At 37.7% G+C, this 22,945-nt stretch overlaps 1 protein-coding gene across 5 annotated transcripts in view; it reads left to right on the top strand.

Annotated features, from left to right (window-relative positions):
• Window positions 1–22,945, top strand: part of ECHDC1 (ethylmalonyl-CoA decarboxylase 1) — a 42,730-nt gene that overhangs the window by 8,459 nt on the left and 11,326 nt on the right. For 4 of the 5 annotated variants that reach the window (XM_041469705.1, XM_041469704.1, XM_041469703.1 and 1 more), the window contains 3 exons: window positions 4,391–4,533; window positions 9,329–9,381; window positions 11,328–11,408. In XM_041469705.1, coding sequence (XP_041325639.1) covers window positions 4,391–4,533; window positions 9,329–9,381; window positions 11,328–11,408 — 277 coding nt within the window. The remainder of the gene's footprint in view (window positions 1–4,390; window positions 4,534–9,328; window positions 9,382–11,327; window positions 11,409–22,945) is intronic. The other variant, XM_041469706.1, reaches the window with a different exon arrangement.

The raw sequence follows: 22,945 nt of genomic DNA, 5'->3' as shown, positions 1-22,945 counted from the left end.
CCTGTGCATTAAACTTCTGTAGTTTGGTCTTTTCCACTTAGTCAAACTGTCTTCCATTTGTTCTTCATTTGCCTTATGTCTTAAATATCAGTGACTGATTAATTAAAGATCAGATGAGCTGGGTATTCTCAGCTGTTGCAGGTCAGTGATCTATTTAATATGCTTTTACACTGGAGAATACTTAGCTATCAAAACCAAGTGCCCTATTTTATTAATCTTGTATTATGACAGGGTTTTGTTCTCCAAGCTGAGTATATTTGCTGTCTCTTCTTAATTATTTAGATTATTCCAATTTATGCCACTCTCTTCATATATGAGTGGCACAGGTCCAGGGTGTGAATCTGCTTGAGTTGGAGCTGTGCATAAGCCTTTACTATAAGAATGATTTTATCTATTAATATTTTGATGTGGATGCATTTGTGTCATCTTGCTAGTTTCTTTGTTGCTGTTCTGTCTTCCTGCCCAGTTCTCACTGTTCCTTTGCTGTGAGCAAACATTTTGCAACATGCTAGCGAAGTGTGCCCTTTACATGCAGAGTGTCAATCTAGTCTTTCCACTGTTAGCTGAAAGGAAGCTAAGAGAGCAGCAGAATTGCTGTTAATGCACCCAGATGTTTCTGCATTCTCTTTTGTGTTGCTTAAAAACCTTATGTATAAAATCATTACCTAATTTAAGAAATTGTAGCTAAAAGATGTTAGCATAGGGATTGTCCTTCTGCATGCCTCCCTGTTAGCATACATTCTGTTATACAATCATAATTACATGGTTGTTTCTCCTTTTTCTGCAGATTGGTTTCTATTCTTGACTCAAAACAAAACTGTGCAATGTACACCCTGTAGACAGTGTGCTTTTAGCTTATTTGTTGTGGAAGTTGAAAGGGGTACGTGAAATGAGCTGTAACAGCAAAAGGAGAGAGCAGACTGGGTTTTTCTGCTCTTTGAAGATCAGGAGTAATAAAAATCAAATTGCTTAAACCAAACTTTCATATAAACTGGGAAATATGTTCTCTGTTTTCTGTGTGCTTGGCAGGAGGGGCTTAGAAGTGATTGGTAGCCGTGTTGAGCAGGTTCAGCTGCCATTTAGGCAACTGATAGCTGTTCTTTGCCTATACAATGTTCTGTGTAATGTTAATGGGCTAAAATCATATCGTACATCTGGAGCTGTGCACCCAAAATTAGCAGACATTTTCTCTCTGGCTCAGTTAGTTGTCTGTAAAATAATCTCTTCTCTCCTTACAGGACTGCTGTGAAAATAACTTATTAGTGTATGCCAATTAGATGCTCTAGTAGCAAAGAGGAGCTACAAAAACCACTGAGGAAATTAATAGCTCTGTCTTTGTTGTAGATCCTCATTAACATGTAACAAATGAGCCATGGGATCAGGCTGTTCTGTTTTAAAGCAGTGTGTAGAGCTCTGTAGAGAACTATATTCAATTTTGCTAGGCAATAACTACAAAAAATTGCTCTGGGAAATGTTACTGTCAGTTCAAGAGATGCTGCTTCTTTGTGCTGTACACCTCTGCTAGAGACTTTTGTTTTCATGGGAGGGAGAGTAGAAGCAAAATCAGGCTGGTCCCTTCTCTGCTGCAGTAAATGGTAGGACATCTTAATTTATACTGATCTTAATTTCATTTTTAACATTATTATTTGTAAAATGCAGTTGCTGAGAAACTACCAGGAGCTTAATCCTTTGCCTTCAGTTGTGTATTAAATAACGCTCTTCAAGGGGCAGGATGGGGTGTGCTACCCCTGAATTGCCTCAGCAGAACCTGGTTGACTTCATCAGCTAAAGCCTGTAGATACAGCTACCTCCCCAACAAATTCTGTTGATTCTGTGTCTCAGAGCTTCTGAATAGTGGCAGATGTGAATTTATATATCCATGCATGCTCCCTCTAAAAAGCTGCAAAACATTATTAAACTGTTGAGGGAAATTATATTTTCCAGGCATTTAATTTACACAGCAGTTTTTTATCTCAAAGGAATCATGTTTATTCTAAGCTTGAGCAACTTTTGAAATCAAAAATAGAACAAAATTGTTGGCAAATTGCTAATGGGTGATATGGAGATTGTTATGCCTTTTTTCTCTTCTTAATTGGAATCTGATAGCCTCCTGTTTGAAATGGTCTCTCTGGAAATAAATGCTAATAATGTCAGTTTAAGCCTGGTGGAGCCAGTTTCAGCAACCCAACCTGTCACTGAACTAAACTTGAATGTAGTTTAAAAGAGAAGAAAGCTAGCCTGTAGGAATTAGAAAATAATGATGATAGTTGTTATTTTCTAGAACTTACTTGAAAACGTTTGTTCTCAGATTATAGTTAAAATGCAAACAAATTATTTATTATTAATTCTGTAAAGAGCATGAACTTGGTGGTATCAAATACTGAAAGACTAAGATTGGCAGAAGGAAGATTTGCTTTAGTGGTGTGCCTTCTTCATTACATGAAACATCAGGAGCCATATCTGTTGGTAAAATAGTAGTTCAGTGTTGTCAGGAATGGAAAAGAGCCTCTCACAGGAAGGTAGAACAGGCTCTGGCCAGTGTCTCTTGTCCCCTGCTATTGCATGTAACAGGCTCGTATGGATCCTCCATTTTTTCAGTTAACTCGATTTTTTTTCTTGGAATACTCTGTGGAAAGACTCTTCAATACCTCACTGCTTTGCCTATTAAAAGAACCACAAACAGTAGTTCTGCTGTATTTGACTCTAGCAAAGCTTGGATGCCAGCCTAAATACCCTTCTGTTAAGAACATTTAAGAAAGAAAATATGCAATGAGAGAAATCCACAGGGTTAATGCATACCTGTTTGAAAAGCAGCATTTGCAGAAAAGTTGTTGAGCGTGCCATCATGCTGGAAAAACATTTCAAGTGAAGACCCACAAAAATCTCATTTAGGCCTGGTTCTGCTCAGTGTTTTCATTCGATGATGAAACAGAAGGTGAACTGCTGAAATGGTCAGATGACCCCATATTAGGAGAGCTTGCAAGATTATTTTTTGGAGTAGAGGAGAAGCATTCAGTGATCTTGATTAGTTGCTACAAAGAGCTGAAGATCAACAGGGTGAAATTCAGTGAAAACAGATGTAATGTGCCACATACAAAAAGGATGACCAAATTATAAATACAGAAAGGAAAGCAACTGGCAGAACTGGGATTTTTTAGAGGATCATAGTATGGACTTGACAGTGGGTAAAAAAAAAAACCCAACTCAATGCTATTCTGGTATATAATATGTAATGTCCACTTAATTATTGGCTACCTCAGAAACATTGTCAAACTCTTTTATTTCAGTAGCTGAGACCAAGCCTAAGGGATAAATACTTGACTGAATGTTCACTCTTGATGTGGGACTGGGAAGCTTATTTCATAATGACCTGTAAGAAAAAAACATAAGAAAGAAAACATAAATATCCCATGGACTAGCTGCTAATGAGACATTTCAGAAGAGGATGAGGCCTGTGCATGCAGGCATAGAGTTAAAAAAGCAACACTGTTGGCAGAGGAGAGTGTCCTTGAGATTTTTAATCGAAAGTACATTTCTATCTGAAGAATGTAGGCATGTCCATCTAAATTCTTATCAAAGAAGGGTAAAGCTGAGAGTGTCATCAGCCTGTATGTACTCTGCTTTCTGAAATTATTTTCTGTAAATGTTTTCTCTTAAGTATATAACTGGACAGTCATAGGCATTCAGAGAGGAAGAGCTTTAAATTAATGCAGGTACATTTCATTGCTGTTGAAGGTGCTGCTGTCTAGGATGAGCTCTAGAAACAGGAGTTTGTAGAATTCCATGTCAGGAGGGGTACTTAAGCAAATATGATGTTTATGATGTTTTATAATGAATTGTATGTTTAAACAAGAAATAAAAAGCTGGTACTGTATGATGATATGCTTTATAAAGAGAGTCTTTTTAGAAAGGAACCTTTGTTAACATTGACTGGTTGTGCCTTGAGCCCACCCTGCACACGATTCTTTTCTGTTCTCTGCCAATTGTTTGGGCAGGAAGGAATGTTAGTAACTTTAAAATGACTAGTTGGACAGATCTTGATGGATACATGTAAATTAGTCTGTCCTGAATGTATGCAACTGCAAGCAGAAATAAATCAGGCAGAGGGTTTTTGTTTGTTGGTTTTATTTGGTTTTGTTTTGGGGCTTTCTTGAGTGTAACTCAAATATCCGTCATACAGAATATCCTTTGGAATTTTGGGAAGTGCATCCTTGGAGAACAAATGTATGTCAGTGATTGTGTGCAGGATTTAAGATGATACTTTCTGTTGTGATTTTAAACCCATCTCTTATTAACTGTAGCTTGGCTTTGCTGGTGGAAAATGTAACAAAAAACATGATGGGGATAATAATTTCCTATTAAAAATTTTGTTCCTTGCCTCTTGTGACAGGCACTATGATGGTAGAACTCCAGGAGAGGGTTACTGAACTGGAAAACTGGAAGGATGGCAAAGGCCTTATAATCCATGGTGCAGGAAACACTTTTTGCTCAGGATCTGATTTGAATGTTGTCAAAGAAATATCCAATTCCCAGGCAAGTATTAATACACATTAATGTTTTGGAGGAAAATTAATATTTTGAGATTCTTTTTAGACAGAAGTGTTGCACTGCACTTCTGCAATTTTACATACAGGTCATAGAATGGAGCTTTAATGGTAAAAAAAAAATACCCTGTCAGCCCTTTCAAGCTGCGATTTAAGTGTTATTGTAAGTGATTCATAACTCTAAATTCCTACACTAGATGTTCTTTTTAGCCTTTTCTTTTAAAAGTGTCATTTCAGTTTCTCACAGCAGTATATGGTGAATTTGCACGTCAGATAAAATGTGCTTCTGTAGTTTGACCTTTAGAAACAGATAAAAGTAATAATTTCTCATATTCTAAAAAAAAAAAGAAATTTAAGTAGAATGGCTGCTATTACAGAAAGGTTTCTATTTTATTAAAACTGTGATTGGACCTGCATGAAATGGAGGAACAGATGCAATTCTTGTGCTCTACTTGAGTCATGTGAGTCTTGTGTGTATCTATGAAGTTGAAGAGGTTGGGGTTTGATGGCAATTTTTTGCTCATGCCACCCATTGGACAACTTTCACATGTGCTACAGTTTTCTGTGGATTAATATGTGGATTTGGCAATGTGTGAAATAGGCCTTTGCCAGCTGCCAGGGAAGAGGGTCTTGCTGTGCTGCTCTTAGAAATGATTTACAGTTGTGGTAAGTGCCAATCCTCGTGCTTCTTTGTGGCCACCCCAAGTTTCAGGATTTAACCACATAAATGAAACATTTAATTGGCCCTTCCAGTATGAATGTCAACACAAAACTCATTAACCTGATATTTGTCTTTAGTGATGATTTTTTTTTCTGTTGATAAAACGAAATATCATAAACCCCGCAATGTCTTAGATTTTATTTCTGGCCTTGTAAAGTAAAAAGGACAGTCCAGTTTTCAAAGGGTATAGGACACTTTGTTTTCTTATGGGAACATTACAAGAGAGATGCTTTTCTTAATACAGAAATGTCATGCTTTATAGTATAAATGGATTTGGGGGAGGTTTTCATCTGGCTGTTTTATAAGAACTTGTAATTTAAAAAATATAGATATAGATGACATTTTTTTTCTAAATTTATTTTTTTTAAAATTTTGATCTGCAATTCTTAACTTCTTTGAGCATTATACCAACAGAAAAGGAGCTGAAGCCAAGCAAGGTCAATTCTTTTCTTATTTGCAGTGTAGGTTTTCCTTCGGAGTTCTGCGTTCAGTAAATTTCAGTGATACTGCTTCCATACATTTTGTATTCTCTCTGTATACTTATACAAATTACTTGGAGCCACTTCAGTGGCAGAGAGGGCTCTTGCAAGGACTATGTTCGATAACAGATATACTGGATAGAATGAAATGTATATATGTTATAAATTTGTTGAGAATTCTCTGCACATAATCTAGATCTCTCAACTGAAATTAAAGCCTAAGAGTCACCAGAAATGCTCCAAGAATAGTTAAACATAGTTGCTTTTCTATTTCCTTTGGAGATTTCAAGTAACTTATCTTTTACTGAGAGTTTCTGTATAATAGCTCCTAAAGCATCTGTTTGGTGGGATTTAATAGTCTTTACTAGAATATGAAATAGCATTTGCTGTTCTTCAGTCTTACAGAGCTCTTCGCTCTAACTTGATGCAGATGAGAGTATTTCGTCTGGTTTCAGGTTCAGTTTTCTGTCCATAGGCATCTTCAAGGCAAAAAAAAAAAAAAAGGTGAATAGCTTCATGCCTGTGCTGGTGTTTCAGAGTGTCACAGAGTATTCTGAATTGGAAGGGACCCACAGGGATGATCGAGTCCAACTTTTAAGTGAAGGGATTGAACCCACAACCTGTCGTTATTAGTACCATGCTCAAGCAACTCAGCTGTCCTTTATATATTTTTTTCAAGGCTTCTTTAGCCCATAGCTTTTAGTAATTGCAGAAAACACTTTTATTTTATCCTAGTGGTTGGTTGAGGGAGGACTATATTTTTCATAATTTTTGGTACAGTTTGCTTTTCCCTGTGGTGCAGAATCGGCAGAATAATGGCCAAGAATGCTGAAGGATTTTCGTGCCCCCTAGTGGCTCTTTGTCCTCCTCTTCCACTTCATTCTTTTCCTCTTTCTTTGTCCACCTTCTCCCGTGTTCAATTGTTCCTAACTCTGAAGCAAACCTAGATCCCCTGCCTGTTTTTCTTTTCTGACTGCTAACATTACATAACCAAATCGCAGAAGATAAATGAATAGTGGAATTTAAATAAAAAATATTTTCCTTGTCTTTATAAGGCTTTGTAAGCTGTTCCCAGAGCAAGAACCTCATTCTGGAGTGAGACTTGAAAAGTTGCCTAGCTGAAAAGCAAGAATAGCTCTTAAAGCAATAGCTCAGAGGAAGAAGGACAAAGGAGAATTTTGCTTTCCTTGGTCCCTGTCTAGAAGCCCTAGGACAGAGGTTCCCAAACATAAGCTGTGGAGGGAGGACTTTGGAGCAGTTGGAGATAATATGTAAATTATGTTCTATCTGTAGTGCAAATGGATTCAAAGCTCTTGCAGCAATAAGAGCCAGCATTACAGTTTTCTACTTTATGAAGGTGACTTTCTTCTTCCCTACCTCTCTTAGGCCCACACCAAGCTATTAATCCTTTTCTTCCATATGTAGTAAATGCATTTTACTGCATTTTACCTCCCTTTCTGCTAGTTAGATATCTTCTTATTTCAAGGACAGTATTAGAGCTGCAAATATAATTATTCTACTAGACTGCAGCGAACACCCCTTAGTCAGAGAATTTTATCTGAATAGTAGCCTTATTTTTCTTGTCAGGAAGGTTTGAAGGGTTTATTTGCCTGCACTCAAGCAATTGGTTTTTTTTTTCTTGGGTTTTTGGGTTTTTTTTAATGCGTGTGTTCTGTGGAAGCATTTTTTTCCATGGTATACAAAGTAATCTCTGTATCACCTGAGAGAATGAAGACTTTATTTTTGTCTGCTCAGACATAAATGCATTTTTCAAGTTTGTCTGTTCTGGAATTAATATTTAATTACCATTTTGGATTTTGTCATGAGTTGAGAAGGGCAGTTTGAATGCAAGGATTCTGCTGGGATGAAGTGAAAAACTGTGTTCTCTGAAGAGCTTTTGTACAGCTTCATCCTTACAGTTGTAATATGGGAATTGTGCAAGTCTGTGTCTGAGAACTGGTACCCTGTTTGCGTGGGCTTTGAACTTAGCTACTAAGGCAGCTATCACAAAGGGTTTGAATGTTCTTTAATTTGGAATGGAAATATTGCTACTGTTCTTAGGGGATATAGGAGATGGCTACAGTGATAATTAAAAGCCTTTTTATAAATCAACAGCTGCTAAAATTTTCGAGGAGCCCTTTAGTGTAGTAAAACTATATACACTGGTTCATGTATAGCAATTGTCACGGCACTTACATCTGCCAGAGATCTGTGCCTAAATCATAATGCTGGTTGGCTTTGGGCAGAGTAGCTCTTGGGAATACATGACTAAATGGACAATAAATCACCTGCAATTGGCCTACTGTTACTGTTTCAAGGTTCTATTCCAAAGATGTACTGAAGACTTACTTCATATATTTTCTTTCCCTGAGGTATGAGTCAGAGGCTTTTAATTCAGGCATATTCTCTAATTTGCAGCTTCTGTAAAACTGTGTTTTAGAAATTAGTAAATTCTGATTCAGAGGTGTTTGGTTTTGTTTGTTTGAATTTTTTTCCTTTATTATTTGAAAGATGTGCTGAAATTTTTACCTACTAATTTTTTATTTCGGCGGTGTCCAAGCATAATTTTTTTCTTTTATCTGGGATAAATAATACATGTCGTTCAATTCAGTATGTATATGAACATGGTGGTTCTGGATCATTTAGCCCAGTTATTTGTCAAGTTCCTGATTAATTCTAGATGTCTGAATAAGAGGATAACAACAGGGAAGGCAGATGGATAATGATTTTGTCTCAAAATATTTTCTTAGCTCCCAGCAACTTGTGACTAAGACTTCTAGAGCTATAGATGTTGCCTTCTATGTAATAACCTATTGTTGCTGTTCCTGTTGTGAGTTTATGTAGTTGTTCTTGAATTCATGTAGAGGGTGTAAAGCCCTGCTGCCAAATGTTCCACATTTTAAGTATGCATTAGAGGAAGAAATATTTGTTTTGAACATATTTCATTTGGAGCCCTTTAGTTCTTGTACTAGATTAAAAGTAAGTGTTTGTATCTTTTTCACTGTTGATTGCAAGGAGATGTAAAACACAAAGGATGAGAGACATAAGAAGAATCTTCTTTCTGGTTTGGTTGTTTATTTGTTTCAGTGTTTTGTGGTTTGGTGTTTTTAGTTTTCTTTTTTATCTATAATGCTTTTGGCCCAAACAATAAAAGATTAAATTGTTAGATTTTATCTTGTCTAAAACTTGATGGATTTGGGACGTTAAAAGTATGTAGCACGCTGTGGCTTTGTACAGAATTTAAAAACTGAGATTTATGTGTGTTCAACTTGAAGTGAGAAGAGGAAATTAAAAGGAAACACTAAAATTTAACAGCATAGAAATTCAGTATTGCAATTATTTGAACAGTGGCTTAATTTTAACTGAAATTTATATAAGTCAGTTGAGTTCTGATTTTTTTTTTAGCCTGATTTATACTAGGTTTTCTATTTGTGCATTTGGACTAGAATTTGGCCAACATGAACCAGAGACAAAACCCAGCTGAAGTAAATATAAAGAATGCTTACTCCTGTTTACTTTGTCTATGTGTTTAATTGCTTCACATTAAGATCATGTAATGTTTTTTAATTTCCTATTCATTGTAGGATGGGATGAATATGTGCATGTTTATGCAAAACACCTTAACCAGACTTATGAGGTAATATATTTTATTTACCCATTTATGAAGTAATTATAAGTATCAGAATGTATTTTGGCTAACTCTTTAACGAGATGTTTAAAGATAAATATGTAGTTTTATGTATGTAATTTTGAATCCCAGACCTTGTGTTCACACATGTTAATCAGGTAGGTATTTATGGATTTAAATTAGACCTTAACATTTTGCAACTATTACACTTTCCAGAGATTGGAACAGGAAAAAAAAAACAACCCTAGGCTTATATGTGTAGAGTTAGGAGATACCCAGAATTAAGGAAATCTAGGCCTTCAGATTTTCTGAAACTCAACCTCTCTAACTCACTGGAAATTGGTAGCTCTTAAATAAAAAGCACCAACAGGTTATGCAGCCTACATAGGTAACAGTTATTTGACATATTTATTTAATCTTCCCACTTCAGAAGAGGAGTGTGTCAGTTCTACCATCTGGTAATTCTGAAAAAGACACCCTTTCCTTTAGACTTGGCTTCCCTTAAGAAGTCACATTTCTGTTAAATCCATTTGTGGTAGAGACTGTGTTTTTCTGCTTAGAGCTCTTTGAAGATGAATATTCTTTGTTTTCAAATATTCTTTGTTTTCAAATAATCTGTATGAGAAAATGTTATGAATTAACATTTTTTCTGTAAAATTACCCAGGAGATTGGAAACCCACATTAGTAGTACTGTAAGAAATCCTCAGGATTGGAAGCCATTTGCATAAGCTTGTCTCCATATAATCGAAATTGATGGGGCAAAGCTAAGAGGAGGAAGATGTGTGAAGATTAAGTCCCCACCTCAGGTGTGTAGACTTAGTGTATCTAAGCCATGGTTCAGGGGGAGCACTGAGCTGCTGTCTGGGGACATCTGTTGTAGATGGGATTAGTCTCCCTCAGAGCTGAGACTGACTGTGATCCTGAGAGGTGCCTCAAATGGATTAGAGTGTGGATGTAGCCATTTTGGACCCACATCTTCTGCTTTCTCATAAAGCACAGGAAAAATGAGATTGCCTTCTTCCAGTGGGTTTTCTTATGCCATGTATTGTATGAACTGTGCTGCAGCTTGTAAGTGAACTTGGGCTGTAAGAAAGTGTTGGTGCTTCTGTTAAAGGAGAACTAAAACCAGACATGTGGTTATGATTAGGATGCTGACTTCTGAATGTGGTTTGCAAACTGCTCAAAAAGCTAAATGTCTCTTCATAGTAAAAGATGAAACAGCTGTATTAGTGTGCAAATTCTGTGACTAACCAGCTGCCTTCATTTCTTAAGGAACTTGCCTTATCCTAAGTCACTGCTCATTAATATTCATTTCACATCAGCAGTGGGGAGACATACTTTTCCTTCCCTCTGTCCTTTGAATTACCTTGAACATGATTAAATACCTTGAACATGATTAAATACAACACCAACAAAGGTAACAGATTGCTGCTTTCCTCAAAAGGTTTTGTCTGCAAAAAAAGTTTTGTTGATGACTGAGATAGTAGCACTCTGTTTGAAGAAGCTGCTGAAGCTGTCATGGTAAATCTCATTAATTTTAGATAACCCAGCCCTTCAGTTCTTTGTGTCTCTTTCTGCTGCTTTCTGTGGTGCAGTGGCTTAGAGTAGAATCTTGTGTTGCTATCCTGTCACTCCTTGCAGGTAGTCTTTTTAGATATATTCTATAGCAGGTCTTTTTCATAATGTGTTTTTCAGTACATGATCTTTATTTTGATTCCATTTAAAATATCTGTGTTGCTGTTTCATTCTGATATTCTGTATCAATTATGCAATAGTAATTTTGACATAAGTGGAATTGGTGTTGCGCTGACTACCCACAAAGATGTAGTTATTTGATTAAATTGGAACAGTATATTTTTCTCAACTTTTACTGTATAAATGGTTTGGTTGAATTGTTTTGTAATTTCTGAAAGGCTAAAAGCATGAATTTTGCTTACTAAGGTCTCTTGTGCAGGTTGCCTTTGATCAGTGTTGCACTAGTTCAAGGAAAAGCTTTTGGAGGAGGAGCAGAACTTACCACAGCATGTGATTTCAGGTAAGGCTAACAAGTGTGTAGCTGTTATGTTGGGTCAGTGATTTAATGGTTGTCCAACTGAAATTTGAGAAGCTTGAGGTACCGCTTCTACCAGGAGTCCTGTTCCTGGGTTCCAAGGCATTTGCAATGAGATTTTGTCATCAGATGTCACAGGAAAAGAAACGTTGTGGTATCTGCAAAGTTATGTGGTTTGGATCACTGTGTAAAATAAGAGCAGTAAGGAATTTTAGCAACTGACTTGGCTGGACACACCAAGTGTGTTCAACTCACCCCTGAGTGAGAGGTAGGAGGGTTGCAAAATTGTATATCTCCCTGTGTCTCTTTTTGTGAATGTCATAAGTAAAAATAAATAAATAAATCTCTTCACTACTCTTGTATTTCTTGTTCTGGGTTTATTATTTGTAACATAATATTGTGCTGCACAGCTGTTGAAACAAGAATTTGAGGTGCAGAGGAAAACAAATGAGGTTTCATCCCTGGGTTTTTTTACATGCAGGTGCAGGGATTTGCTAGCACAAACAACTGGCAAAAAAAGAGGGCTTTAATTAAATAGGCAGAAAAGGAATGGGAAGACACTAAAGTAATAAAATGTCACTTCATATAAACGGTTGCTAATGTGTAAACAGCCTATAGATGTAGCAGGATAAGCACAGTGGGCAGCATCTCTGAAAATAAGGAGCTTTTAGTAAGGCTTTCATCTAAGAAAAGGAAATGTGCTCTTGAAGAGGGCCTTAGTGCCTGAGATGGGAAAGGAGTTGCCTCGAACAAGCTGAAAGAAGATACACTCAAAAGTAAAGTAACCTAGAATATTAGAGTGCTGCTCCAGGTGTCAGGACCAGGCTTTGGATAGAGGAGATGATATCTGCATTGTCTGAGCCGCTTGGAAGCAATCTTCCTTTGCTTTGAAAGTAGATGTGGCTGGATCTTTCTTCATGTCTGCTCAGCACACAGTGAGCTGGAGCCCCAGCTGTGATGTGAGTCCAGGCTGTGTTACAAATAGCAGAGAGGCTCTGTGTTTGACAGCTGCAGTGCTGGCAGGAGAATGCACCTGGGAGACTCAGCAGACCTTTCTGTATCTGTGAGCCTGTCGACAGAAAGTGTTTCTTGTTATCTCTAAATAGGTGTTTAGGGAATGGGAATATAATGAAATGGAAATCTTTTGGCTTTCTAAAATATGTAGTCTCTACTTACGCTCCCCCTATGCTGTTTTGACATGCTGTGTAATTATAGGCATTATCAAGTAGCTCTTATTTGCATGAATTGAGCAGCTGCAATTCCTCTCATGCAGTGCCATAATTTTCATAATAACTACAGCTGTTGATCCATCTTCCATTACTTTCTACACACCCATCCAGTGCAACTAAATAACAGCCATTCAGGAGCAGCAAATGGGGCTTAATTAATAACAGCAACAAGACAGAGAAACATACTCTGTGCTGTTATTGCTCTTGAATTTGAGAATTTTTATACTGGTGGACAGAATTCCAGGGTTTTTTTGAGGACTGTAAGTAGATACTAGTGGAATATTTGTAGGTATTCTGTCCTCAGTCACTAGATGACAAAAGATGAACATGAGACAGAAATGAGAGATTTGTTTTCTTCTTTGAATAATCTGTTTGAGCATTTTATTTTTTAAAAACAAAATGAATTTGTTGTGGTTGCTTTTAATTCTAGATTTTCAAACACAGTTCTATTTTTCACAGTCTCTGTTTAAACCACCAAACTGCTTGGTTTTGGCCTGAAATGTTTTCTTATCTCTGCCACTTTGTACTATATTAACTATACTGATATAGTTTGAGCAACTCACTTGAACCAAAATGACCTAGGTACCTGCTCTGAAATGTGGTCTGGCAGCATGATGCACACCTCTACTAAAGTAGAGGTGTGGACATGTCCAATTTTAAAATAGCTGAGGTGGTTTAAGATATTACTGATACATTCTTCCTGTAGCAGTTCCTGTGGCTAATTGTCTCACTGTGTTTTAAGCTGGCTCATTTTTAATCGGATTAGGGGGGGCTTGTGTGAACTTTGGCACATTTATTGCTGAAATAAGGACAGTGATAAAAAGTGAAAGCATCTTAGATTAGTCCATGTTTAATGTCGAGAAAGAGGTCTTCTCAAAACATCTTCTCAGTCTTAGCTGTTTTATGTGTTGTTGCAATATGGCTCTCCAGAAAAGCAGTATCCTTATAAAGATCATAAACATGTTACTGGGGAGAAAAAAAACATCAGACCAGTCCAGACAAGGGCAAGGTTATTAATTTCCTTTCAGACTTTTTCTGATATGAAAATTGGAAAGATAAAGCTTCTGATACTAGAATTATTTATCTCAATTATTACTGCAAAACTGGGTAATGTAGAAGGGTGCAAGTATGAAACTTGCTCAGACAGCTGAGCATTTTAGTAATATTTTCAAGAAATACTGACTTTTTTCAATGTGCCACGTTGAGCACATGAAGGCAACTCGTGTTTTCTGCTGCCAAATGTTAATGTATTTTGAAGCTCTGCATGACACCGCAGCCATTTCAGTGAGGTGCAGAAGTGAATGTGATGTTGGATTTAGTTAGTGATGGAATTTTACAAATAATTGAGGTGCCTGCTTTGGGTTCCTTTATGCAGAAACTTGAAGTGTGTCTTGTGCTTACACAGTGTGTGAAGGTAAGGGGAGCAGATCTGGCAGGATTGGTTGAGGACTTCAGAAAGGAAAACAGGAATGTAAGCTGACAAATACGGGGAAGAGACAGTTGGTAATGAATCCATTTGTGCAATTAGCAGATCACCATAATCTCTGAGTGTGGTTGCTGCAATTTGCTACCAGATAGTAGCCAGAATAACTAACTTTGAATTCTGATCTGTCTTGTCTTCTGTTTCATGTTAGTGCCATTGAGGAATTTTGCTGGGGCGATGTCTGTGTAGGTCTTTTACACACATCTCCATCTTCAAAACTTTGGTCCTATATTGCCTGGCAAATGGACTTCCATTGTATCTGAGTGCTTCTGAGACACAGTTGCTTTCCCCCTACCTCCTTTTTCCTCTCTAAAGCTGCTGCAGTCCAAGTAGAGGTGTGTCTGTGTCCCTGACATGTCAATCAAATTTAAAAGTTGGTGTCTTGAGGCAGAGGACGAGAGTGCAGAGATGGAAAACTGCCCATTTCTCATACCATTGATCTCAGAATGGGCTCGTAGGTAGAGACAGCAGTAATTTCCTTTTCTTCTTTAGAAAATAAATTAATGAACTATAATTTCTTCAGCTGTAGTTGATGTTGCACAGTTAAATTGCAAAGGGCCAGTTTCATTACTGTTATAAGTGCTGAGCTAACTAATAGCTTATGCTAATAATACTGCATTTATCAAAATTGGCCTTCTTTCATTTTAGTGGTATGTTTTCTGTATTTCTGTGAAATATGTAGTCATGCTTATAGTATTACATTTTAAGGTGTTAAATATGTTCCATGAAACACTTAGTAAGAGATACAATGAAATGAAATGTTATGGATAGCTTTTGGTGTGTGTGTTCCTGTGATAATTTATGTTTATTTGATTCTACAAGTTGTGCATTAAATGCAGCATATAGGAAGTCAAAGGAGCAGAAGATAATCTAGTCTCTGCATAGTAGTAGCTACACTATGACCAACTTTTCAGTTTTTCACCTTTCAAAAAGGAGAAGAAGCCATAAAGACTTCAGTATTCTGCAGTAAACTTTTTCAAAAATAGGTTTCAGAACATCAGAGCACAGCACATGAGCTTCTTTGGAAATCTTTTATTCTGTACAAGGATTTGGGCTTTTAATTTTATCAGGAGGAACATTTAGGTGCACAGGATGCCACTGTTTGAATTAAGGGTGCCTCAGGACATAGTAACATTTTTCATTGGGTAGAGCCTGATATGAATGTAGCAACATGAGGTTCACATATTTATGAGTTCTTGCAGAGTCCAGGCTCACAAAGCACTTTCCATTCATGTGACTGTAACATTGCTACACATCATCAGAGAAGAATCAGTAGCCAAATTTGAGAGTGGCTTTTATGTAGAAACTTAAAAGATAATGGACTAAAATGTGTATGTTTCAAAAACTGATATCTGGATAGCCATGGAGCCAGCCAGGAGTTGTTGGTAATAACACACTGTGAGAAAGAACAGGGTGTGGGTGGAGAAGGGGTCCATATGGAGGTAGAGCAGCACTTTTCTGGGACAGATGTCCTTGTTCTGGTGCAACAGAATAAGCACAACACAGTACAGGGCAAGTGTAGCAATGAGGTTGAGAAGTGGACATGCACTGTAGGTTAAGACCATCAAAGACCCTTCAGGCCTCCAACCTATTTCCAGAAAGATCTAGAGGAAAGAACTGTGCATGATAACTAATTTGCATAGAAAGTGAGAAGCTTGCTTCCAGAACAGGGTAAAGTTATCTATAAAAAGGTATCCCCACAAAGCCTGAGCATGTGTGCACCCCAGGACCCTGGATACTCCAGCTAGGTCAATGCTGGGGCTAGAATAGGTGATCTCTCTAATTTTCTTTCTTCCTTCCTGTCTCACACACTTTAATTCATATCTCTCTCTCTTCCCTTTCACCCTACCCCTTATCCAAAACCCACTGCTGTGTGCTTATGCTGGGAGGTCAGGGACTAGAATAACAATGTCCTTGCCAAGTGTGTAAATTATTAATAAAACTCTATAAGCTTTTGCAGGTCCTCTGACTTTTGCCATTCCTTTCAACCATGAGCGTCTACGAATATTGGGTTCTCCCTTCTCCTTAAGGGTGGGACATCACATTCTCACAGCTTCAAGTGCTTGCTGTGTGGCATAGATTACTTTTTAAAACTATGTAGAATTTTGGTCTCATATATATATGTGTGTCTGTGTGTGTGTATTTAAAATCTCCTGCAAATCAGTTGGCAGTTTTAGAATTCCAATGCAGCCCTACGTCACATTTTTAGAGCCCTGGGGGTTTGTTACTACAAGTTTCTGGTTATGATTTTAAAAGTCTCACATTGCTTGCCTTTAAGAAGGCTGTTCTTTTTTTTGACATGGTACCTTTGACATCTGGTTAAGTAAGCACTGCTAGAAATGGGCTCAAGAGCTTGTGTTATTTGCCTTGTATTTATGAGCTAGTATTGAGCATCTTTTACCAGTTTTCATTTGTGAATGAATTTTGGGTGCTTACATTCTTTCAGGCAGAGGATTTTTTGGATGTAGTCTACAATTCAAATTTTTAAAAAGCTGTGAGAAAAGGAAGCTTTTGTGTTAGTGAAATTTCTTAGGATGGCATCAAGCCTACTCCTTTGACACTGCGATTTAGAGTGTGCCTAGAACACTCTGTGCTTGGGAGGCTTGATAGGATTTTTTTTTTTGTTTTGCTTCTTGGGGATCATTTTAATTTATTTAAACCTCAATTTTATTATTTAAACCTCGATGTATTTAAACCTCAAATTTAAATAACATCAACAAAGCATGAATTTGCATTGATGCTTTCTTTCTGAAATTGTCTTTTTGCAGGGATTTACTTCATTCTAGGTTTTTTCATTTGTTTTGAGTTTTTGAATTTTTTGCCTTTGGGAAGCCAAACCATCTTATCCTGAGTAGGTGAATTTTTTCTTATCAGCATGTGTCATTGTTTTATACCACTTGAACCATGCAATCTTACATCCTTTCTGTTGAACAGTCCTGATAAAATGTGCTGCATGATAATCATAAACAGAGGTAGTCCAGATAATGGAAAACTTAGATAAGGAAGATTTTAGAGAATATACAGGTCTGGAGCCATTTTGATACTTGCTGATACACTGAGCTGTTAATCCACCATAGAGGAGTATTTAAGTTTCAAAGAGAATTTGAGGAAAAGAGTGCAAATGCACTGGCATTGTCCATTCTGCTTGCATCTGGGAAGTGACTAATTCCCAGTTTAGATAAACTGGCATTTGAGGTGTTTGAATTTGATGCATCCTTTCTGATCTTCACTACTATTTTATATTTATTTATTTATTATCAGATAGCTCCACAAATTGGATAATATAAAGTGTAAGAAGCACTTATATATTCCATTCTTTTGTTTTTGAGGTGAGGTTATACTGAGCTTTGGCTTCATGAGGACAGGGTGCCTGAACAGTTTCCTTGGATATGGGAGTGGGATGTCCCTGTTGCATATTCTCAGCTCACTTCTTACCTCTGATTTGCCAGGCATCGGTGGAGATGCCTGTGTGAGTTGATTATCTCACTGAAAAACAACAGAAAGCCTGGCTTTACTGTTTTTACTGTTAACTAGAGTGACTTGTAAGGTCATATAGTATTGGCTGGAGCCAGTGTAAAGGAGGAGCTAAGTCTAGGAGATGGCAAAGAACCGTAGGGGGTGAGAATACAATCTACTCCTTTTGGCTCTAGGGAGATGTTAAATACCCTCAGTTTCCCTTGAAGCCACAGCTTTCAACTGCCTAACTTTGCACTGGATCAGCTTCCAGAGAATGTCTTCCTGAGTCCCTGTTAGCTCTTTCATATTTCAGCCCTATCATGTGCTATTGAAGGACTATGGAAAGAACTCTTCCTCTCTGTATCACTCCAAGTAGCAGTATAGTTAACGTTGTAGATCTCTGAAGGGTAATCATCCACATCAGGGTTGCTGTTCATTGAAATGACCAATGTTCCCAAAATAACTCCATTTCCCTGGCTGTAAGTAGGCGTTGTGTGGATCTCAACCTACTTTCACTGTAAATTGCCTTCAAAATTGCAATTTCCAATCTTCCTCTTTAGCCTCCAGTTTTATTTTTTTTTTCTCTGATCCAAAGCAGCCCAAGGCCTTAGTGAAGATTTGGAGCCCTGCAGCCTGGACCTCTGTATTCCTCTTCCTTCCAGATCAATGCAAAATTGTGTGGAACAAGTCTGTGATCTGTTTGAACTTGTTGACCTTGGTGGCTTCAGCTTCCTACATCTGGGATTCTGTAGACAGTAAGAAATTAATAACTAGGCTGAGACTTGGCAATCTCAGTAAGAATAAATCAAATGGCCAATTCTTATGTTAAATAGATTCCTATTGTGCTGAAAGTTGTGTGTATAAGAACTTCTGCTGTATCCATGGCCTGTTACTAGGTCTTATATTCCAGTCCTATGTTGTGTGCTGATGATTCATATTCATAAACAAAAAGCAAATATATAGACTGAGGAAACCTCAATAATTTAAATTAACATGGATTTGTATATGTATGAAAGAGACAATGATTGTAAATAAAAAGATAGCAGCAGATTGGCGATAATTTGTCACACTCTTAGGCATATTTATGGGATCTGTTACAGTTTGCTGAAAATGTGCCTGCTTCTAGTCCAGGTAGTCTGAACATGACATCAGTGATCTGAAGTTGGTTTGAGATCCCCATCAGTATAATTAATACTTTAAAAAAAAAGTAAAGAAGAGAAGCAGCAAGTTACTGCTTCAATGTAGAATTTTAATGTTATGTTATCTCTCTCATTTATGCCTTTTTGAGTTACATCATTGTGCTCTTCCCCTCCCAAAAAAATCTCAGAAGACATGTATCATATCTAGAAAACTTAGGTCACAGTCACTGTGATAATTTAAAAAAACCCAAAGCACGACAGTCAGTATTTTTTGTTTGAAATTAACATGGTATCCTGTCAAAGTAGCAACATTCCGTTATGATTGAATCACCAGTGATTTCAACTAAGTATATGATCTCTCTTTGCTTTAGTCAGAAATTGTGTAGGAAGTGCAAATGCAGCATTGGTAGCACTGCGTGCAGAGACAGCTGAATTTCAAATGTGTCTTGTTACCCTGTGTCTTGTGAAGGGTTGCTAGTGCGATGTTACATTGTATTTTAAGTTCTTTAGTGCTGTGAGTTGCAGAAACCTGATACATCAAATCCATCATAAAGTATTAGAACAGCTTGAATATTGCAATGCTCATGACTGATGTGAAGAAATGCTGTTCCTTTCCAGTCAGCTGAATTCAGGCAACTGAGTTTTTTGACATTTTAGATGCCAAGCTCAGCCACTGTTGGGAAGCCCCTCCTCCCCTTTGTGCATCAGCAGTAGAGATGAGCAGAAAATGTGATTGAATTGTTCCTGCCTTAAGAGACTCTTGAATTTGGTCTGGGAGAATTTTGTTCTGCATTCTATGGTTTTGTTAAACATACATGATGAAAATAAAGATGTGGGAAGCCAAAGTTATAAACATGGTTTGCATATGCTGCATGAAAGTGTGCACATAATTAAAAAAAAGCAATATTTCCTCTTTGAGAACAAGCTTCGCTGTACTTTTTAAAAAAAAAATTATTTCTAGAGGAATACTGTCATTTAAATTTGACTAGAATTTATAATCAAACACCTTTGCCTCCAGGTGGTCTTTTTCATCAGATAATCTGTAAAATATCACTGGATCTTTCCTGACAGAAATTTTTGCTTTAGTCTAAAAGGCATATCTGTTGTTGAAAATGTTTGCTTGAACAGAATCCGAATAGCTCTAGTTTCTTTTTTAGGAAGGAAAGACTCATGTAACATTTCAGATTGCCAGCATGAGTAATTTTTCTATGAGCATTATTTTGGCATTCACTCACTTGTGTACAGAGGCTTTGGCAGTGTCTAAAGAATAGTTAAAACCTGCTTCATGGTTAAAGCCCAAGTGCTATGACAAGATGAAAACTGCTCTGAAAATAATTGTATGGTAACTGGGATGCCTGGGACCCACTGACACCAGGGTAATTCAAATATAGTCATAACTGGGAATTAGAAGAAGAGAGTGTTAATAATATATTGGTCATTAGCAGGGGAGGAGAAATAGGGCAGTAGCCCATGGATTGCTATTGTGCATCTGCAGGTAGTAAGGATGATCCAGGCACTGCATCTTGAATGATGGAACATCAGTCCAACTTTATGGCTCTGGGTGATTCATGTCGTTTTTAGAGTTTATACTGCACACTTCAGGGGAATTAAAGCTCCCCAATGTAACTATCTGCTTTATTCACTTGGTTCTATGTGGTCTTAAATTGTGATCTGAGTCCTGTGTGTGTTCAATAAGCCTTTGTAAAACCATGCTACTCCTCACTGGTGTGCACACAGGGGGTGTTAAACAGATCCAAGGCAGCACTTGCGGACAGGGCAGTCTTTATTGCTATCTGTGTAATGGTAAAAAGTTTGTCTCTCCTGCCTAAGAAAGACCTTTTAATTTACTTTTTCTGCTGTTTTCTGAAACTACTCAGCTCGCTTGGATGCGTAGGCACAAGATGGAATGACGGATTGATGTTTGGTTCACACAGCTTTTATGTCACATTGCAGATTGAGAAGGGGCCATCCAATGTGTGTGTGCAGACCCAGGGCCTGGCTGCATGAGCCCTCTGGCCAGCCCTATCTCCACCAAGTCCTCCTGCATGATGCTTCCTACCCCCAGCACCATGGTGGGGATGGAACCTGTGGGCATTGCATGGGAGCCTAAAGAAGTATCATCCTGGAAAATGGGGTAGATTCACCTTGTGGTTTGGCCAAATAATTTTGTTTGCTGTCAATTTATTGAAAAATGACTGTGAAGGGGAAAACAAATTAAAAGGCTCATCTTACTTCTTTTAATACTGCTAGTGGAGTTTAATCAGTCATGCTTTTTTTTGGTCCCTTATTTCTTGCCTTGTGATCTGCCATCTAATTCAATTTTTCATTCCTGCTGCAGAAAATGTCTTTCTACAATTTCCAATACCCAGCTTAATTTATCCCTTTTAGAAAAAATGTAGCTTTTCATAGCATGCTTTTTTCTCTCTGGCTTCTGTGAAGCCATGGGTGAGAAAGTGTCAAGCCTGAGGTGACAAATTCGATTTAAACCCCCTAGTCAAGGTCTGCTGTGTGAGCCTCCATCTGTACCTGACTCCTGGGAGATCTGGTCCAGAATGAGATTGAAAGTCAGTGTGGATGGCAGCCAGTGTGACAGCAGACATTACCTGCAGAAGACTTTGGGGGGGTCTTACCTGCCTTGTCTTGACTGAGACTGTGCTACTCACCTTGCAGGATATTAGCAGCAGTCTAGTGTTTTCTTTCTATTTCTTTTTATTATGCCTCACTAAAACTAACAATCTTTCTGGCCCTTTTTTAGCCCCCCTCCTTAGATCAGGGAAGTGTTTAAGAAATAGACCCTATTTTACTTCTCTGGTTGTTCTTACACAATCGTGTCTAGTCCAGTTTTAATCTGGGTCTTGCCAGGGCACTTTCCTAGAGGGTCTTCTCTGCCGTCTTACTGAGCTCCTTCGTGCTGCTGATAGGCCTTTTCTTGATTTTTCTCAGTGCAGACTTTGCTACTGATGAGATACTGTTTTATGGGGGACACGCAGTTCTCTGTGTCTTCCTATTATAATTTAATTCTGGTTGTCCAAAGGATCTTTTTCTAGTAACAGGGTTATTTTTGTGCTTCTTCCCTGGAATGGCTTCCTTTGGAATTGCTAATCTTGCAGCCTTTTTGAGTTGACTTTGTTGATCTTGGAGGCTTCTCTTACATTGAATATCCCAATATTTGGGCAATATGTGGTGGTTATCCACACTTTAAGTTCCTGTTTATTCCTAGAGACCACATTCCTGCTGAAATGGCTCATGTCCATTTAGCAACTTCTGCACTGATGTCCCAGTGTTCCAACTCTTCCTCTAACCCTTGTTGCTACATACTCCATTTTTTAGATTCGGGATGCCACTTTTCAGAATTTTAGCATCAACCAAATGTTTTGGGCTTATAGATGAAAGTGTGACTTTGTCATTCATTCTTCTGCATTTCATTTGACTCTGGGTGATGTGAGAAAGTGTTAGAGTCACATTAAAAATTGCTATTTTAAGGCTTCCTTTGAAGAATGCAATTCTCATTGTTTAGGTCCCCTTACTCCCCTCTGGGAAGTGCCCTCAGGTTTCCCAGACAACTCAGAAGAATGTTAACTCTTACTTAAAAAAATACTTCTGTAATTAGGAGTCTATTTACTTGATCTGATTTTTACCCTGATCCTTAGAGTTCCATAAAAGGCATTGGAAAATCTGACTGGAGGATGGCAAAAGTAGGGGGTAAAGGCAATATGTGCTAGGGAGACATGAGAGATTTTTCTGGGCTACTTTATGTAAAGTTTGATTCTTAGCTTTTGTGGTGAGCGGGGGAAAATGGATGCACTGAGTGTTACAAAATAATTCAGTAGCTATAAATAAAAGTCCATATAGTCTCTGTAAAGCAATTTGAGAAAAGCTGTGAGAAAAGGAAGCTTTTGTGTTAGTGAAATTTCTTAGGATGGCATCAAGCCTACTCCTTTGACACTGCGATTTAGAGCGTGCCTAGAACACTCTGTGCTTGGGAGGCTTGATAGGATTTTTTTTTTTTTTTTTTCTTTTTGGGGATCATTTTAATTTATTTAAACCTCAAATACAGAAGGTGTACTGTTTTGTGATTTTAATTGGTGGAGTGTTTTTAAATCACCAAAAGGATTTGAGAGGGGTGGCTTTCTGATGGGCTTGTTAAAATAGTAGCTGGACCTACTTCTTTCCTTTGCTTTCTTGTAGAAGAGGTTATGGATTAAAGCTGATCAA

Source organism: Pyrgilauda ruficollis, unplaced genomic scaffold (genome assembly GCF_017590135.1).
Source record: "Pyrgilauda ruficollis isolate IOZ18807 unplaced genomic scaffold, ASM1759013v1 scaffold24, whole genome shotgun sequence".
NCBI lineage: Eukaryota > Metazoa > Chordata > Aves > Passeriformes > Passeridae > Pyrgilauda > Pyrgilauda ruficollis.
The sequence above is the reverse complement of the archived record's forward strand: the minus strand, read 5'-3'. Positions and strand labels throughout refer to the sequence as shown.